General features: G+C 37.5%; 1 protein-coding gene across 1 annotated transcript; it reads left to right on the top strand.

Annotated features, from left to right (window-relative positions):
* The first annotated feature begins 539 nt into the window (after positions 1-539).
* LOC141691217 (uncharacterized) lies at positions 540-1,706 on the top strand. Its single transcript, XM_074495955.1, has one exon. The coding sequence runs from the start codon at positions 540-542 to the stop codon at positions 1,704-1,706; it is 1,167 nt and encodes a 388-aa protein (XP_074352056.1).
* The last annotated feature ends 2,856 nt before the right edge of the window (positions 1,707-4,562 follow it).

The following is a 4,562-nucleotide window of genomic DNA, read 5'->3' as shown; positions in this document are numbered from 1 at the left end:
AAAATAATGAAACACTCATGTTATGTTCTTCTCTTTTATCAGTGGCGGCTAGGTTGCTCCGAATGTAAAATCATTATAATGAGAAAAAGAAACAAATGAAGCGTAATTATCCAGTCAGATACCATCATACATGTCATATTTCTATGTTTTCATATTTATAACATTCTAATGTTGGGATTATTTTTAATCTAAACTTATTTGGTTTGTCTATTTTATTTTGGTCCTTGAATAAATCTACGTGTGTCTGTAGTTTTGATAGTGCAGCAGACTTGGTCTCAGGTAGTTGCAGTGTTTTAGGAGTCTAGTTTAATAAGCTGGAGATTATCATGGTCACGTACTCCTGTTCTTTAGGATCACAGTTAGTTGTAGTCTTTATTATGTAATCTTTCCTTTCCAGAATGTAATTTCAACAGTACCAAGTTTCTTTATTTTTCTGCAATCAAAGTAGTATAACTTTCTCAGTATTTAATCATATAACTAACATCTGGTATCAGAGCTTCAAACACACACCTGGGAGACACACTCGAGTTGACACTCAGATGGAGTTAAGCAAGAGCAAGGAGGGTTCTTTTGGGCTGAGTTATCCAATGCTTACAAAGACCAACTACACTATTTGGGCCATGAAAATGAAGGTATTTATGCAGGCACATGGGGTGTGGGATGCAATAGAGCCAAAGGATCCTAAAGGTGTTGTAGAGGACAAGATAGACAAACGTGCTTTGGCCGTTATTTACCAAGGACTGCCAGATGATATGTTGCTGACAATCGCTGAGAGAAAGACGTCCAAGGAGGCGTGGGGGGCAATCAAAATACTGTGCCTGGATGCAGATAAAGTTAAGAAGGCGAAGGCGCAAACTCTTAAATCAGAGTTTGAGTCACTAAAAATAAAGGACTCGGAACAGCTGGACGACTTCTGTATGAAATTAAATGGCTTGGTTACAAAGATCAGGTCACTGAGGGAGAAAATCACAGAAGAATATGTGGTAAAGAAACTGTTACGTGCTGTCCCAACCAAGTTTCTGCAGATTGCCTCTGCAATCGAGCAATTTGGAAACTTGGAAGCCATGACTGTAGAAGAAGTCATCGGGTGTCTGAAAGCACACGAAGAACGCTTGCAGGGACCAATAGAGTACAACGAGGGACAACAACTTTTGCTGATTAAAGAAGAGTGGCACAAAAGGGAGAATGGCGACGGGAAACTGCTTCTTACAAGAGAAGAATGGTTGAAGAAATCTAGTAAAGTGGGCACGTCTAGTGGAGGAGATTATCGTACTAAAGACAACCGCAATGTTCGTGACAGAAGCCAGGTTAAATGCTTTAACTGTGGTGGCTATGGCCATTTCGCAGCCGAGTGTCGCAAGCCAAGAAGATTAAGAGAGCATAAAGGTGAAGTAAATCTGACACAAGTGAATGACGATGAACCTGCATTGTTGATGGTTATGTGTGATAGTAATGCAGATGATTTAATTCTTTTTACTGAGGGCAACGGTGTAAGTAGTGCCAAAGGAATTGAAGAAAATACATGGTACCTCGATAATGGAGCGAGTAACCACATGACAGGGCGTCGAGATAAATTTGAAAACTTGGACAGAATAGTAAAAGGTGAGGTAAAGTTTGGTGATGGGTCACTAGTAAAAATTGAGGGAAAGGGGTCGATCAGAATTGTTTGTAAAAATGGAGACATGTTAGGAATATATGTGCATTAGTTTGATGATATGTTTAACAAAACACTTAAGTAGAAATTCAGTGTCTGTAGCCTCAACGGATAAGACCACTTTGGCTATCCGTTGATGGTGTAGCTTTACTTAGAAATAAGTCTAGTGTTGTAGCATATTTCAGTCTCTGTATTTAAGATGTAATTCTTAGAAGTTGAGAGAAACTATGAGTCATGTTGACTACTAGAAGATATGCAGATAGGAAGGCCAATTGTAAATATTTCATGCCTTGTAATTTTGTATAAATGAAGTGGTATCAACGGATGACTTAAAGACCTTCAACGGATGAGAAGCTAAGCTTCAACGGATGTCTCTAAAGCTTCAACGGATAACATCCTTCAACGGATGAGTGCATCAACGGATGAAAGCTTCAACGGATGTTCTGTTGATTAACCGTTGATAAGTGGTAGTTGTACCTACAAACAGAGGCACGTGGGTGAACAGAGATAACTGAAATGTGGCAGCCTAATTTCAGGAACATCAGAAAAAGCAGCCGTTCTACTCTAGTATAAAGAGACATTAAGTCAACAAAGTACTGGAGTGAACTGGAGAAGAAACAAGTGGAGATCTTACTTTATTAGTTTATTATATCCTTGTCTTCACTTGTAAACTTGGTAACATATAAACCAAGTAGTAGCTAGTAATTAGATAAGAATTTTTCCAGAGCTGTTTAAAAAAATCTTGAGAGAAAAATTATCTAGTTTGTACTAGGATGCAGCTGTGATCAAATTCTTAGATCACAGAATTTCTGAAATACCATCTCTGGTGGAACAACAAATCCACCAGAAAAGTTTTTAAAGGTTTATTGTGTTCTTTACATTTGTGTTTGAATATATATTTGTCTGTATCAGCTTAAAGCAATTCACACACTTGTTCATCTTGAACACACAGTCTTTATAAACTGCTCAAAACTTGAAAAAGTTTTGAGATTTACATTCAACCCCCCTTCTGTAAATCTCATTATTAGTTCTCTAGAAATAACAATTGGTATCAGAGCAAGCTCTTGACAAACAAAGAGTTTAAAGATCTTGGAATCTAACAAAGATGAGTAAGAAGGATATTGGAGTAAAAATCCCAGTTCTTGACAGAGACAGTTATCACCACTAGAAGGTGAAAATGCACCTTCATCTACTCTCCCAAGATGAAGGTTATGTAAACTGTATTGAGAATGGTCCTCACATTCCCCACAAAGTAGCCACAGTTGCTACGGCCACAATTGCTGTTGGTCAATCCATTCCAAAACCTAGAGCAGAATGGACAATGGAAGACACAGAAGAAGTCCACAAGGATAAGAAGGCTATGAACATTTTGTTTAATGGTCTTGACAAGGATATGTTTGATAATGTGATAAATTGCTCAACTGCCAAAGAGGTTTGGGACACAGTTCAGCTGCTGTGTGAAGGTACAGAACAAGTAAAAGAGAACAAGATGCAGCTTCTCATTCAACAGTATGAGTATTTTCATTTTGAAGAAAATGAATCTTTAAATGACACATTTAACAGATTCCAAAAGCTGTTGAATGGATTGAAGTTGTATGGTAGAGTGTACCAGGTGAAGGATTCAAATCTTAAATTCTTAAGATCCTTGCCAAAGGAATGGAAACCCATGACTGTCTCCTTAAGAAACTCTCAGGATTATAAGGACTTCACTCTTGAAAGATTATATGGAATCTTGAAGACTTATGAACTAGAGTTGGAACAGGATGAGGTATTGGAGAAGGGGAGAAAGAAAGGAAGTTCAGTTGCATTGGTAGCTGAAAATGAGAGGGAATGCAGACAAGAAACTGTGAGATCTACATCAAACTCCAAAGATGGTACAAGATATCAGGAATCAAGCAAAGGAAAAGAGCAAGTTGCTGAGAATGAAGACAACTCCAGTCAAGATGACTCTGATAGTGTTGATGAGCATCTTGCATTTCTGTCCAGGAGATTTGCAAAGATGAAGTTTAAGAAAAACACTAGAGCCACTAAACCTCATAAGAACATGGTGGACAAATCAAAGTTCAAGTGTTTCAATTGTGGTATAAGTGGACACTTTGCAAGTAAGTGCAGAAAGCCAACTTCTGAAAAGAAGAAATTTGACCAAGTAGATTATAAGAAGAAATATTTTGATCTGCTCAAGCAAAAGGAAAGGGCTTTCATTACTCAAGAAAAAGATTGGGCAGCTGATGGAGAGGAAGAGAATGAAGATGTGGAGTATGTCAACTTAGCTCTCATGGCTGATTCTGAGGAAAATGAAGTTAGTTCATCAAGCAATCAGGTAACAACTCAGGTAATCACTACTGATGTAACACAACTTACTAAAGAAGAGTGCAATGATGCTTTTAATGACATGTCTACTGAATTGTATCATTTGCGTGTGTCTCTTAAATCTCTTGCTAAAGAAAATAGTAGGATTAAAGAGAACAATCTGTTTTTAAGTAATAGAAATGCTATGTTAGAAGATAAGTTGATTGACCTAGAGAAAACCAAGCTGCATTGTATATCTGTTGAGAATGAACTAGCTGAATCTATTAAGAAAGTAGAAATACTTTCTAATCAATTAAAGAGAGAGCAAGAGGTGATTAAAGCCTGGAAAACATCTAGGGATGTTAGTGCTCAAATTGCCAAGGTCCAAGGAATTGAATCATTCTGTGAAACTGCCTGGGATAAAAACAAAAAGAAACTGGAATTAATTGATGGGCTGTCAACGGATGTGGAATCAACGGATGATGAAGGTTATCCGTTGAAGGAAGAAAATGAGCATCCGTTGAAGGTTCCTCAATTAAAACAGGCAAATGTTTCTAATAGTGAAAATCTAAAGAAACTCAACAAAAAGTTTGGTTCAACTTCCAAGAACTTTGTTAAA

The sequence above is a fragment of the Apium graveolens genome, chromosome 10, assembly GCF_009905375.1.
Source record: "Apium graveolens cultivar Ventura chromosome 10, ASM990537v1, whole genome shotgun sequence".
Lineage (NCBI taxonomy): Eukaryota > Viridiplantae > Streptophyta > Magnoliopsida > Apiales > Apiaceae > Apium > Apium graveolens.
This window is presented reverse-complemented; position numbering and strand designations above follow the sequence as displayed.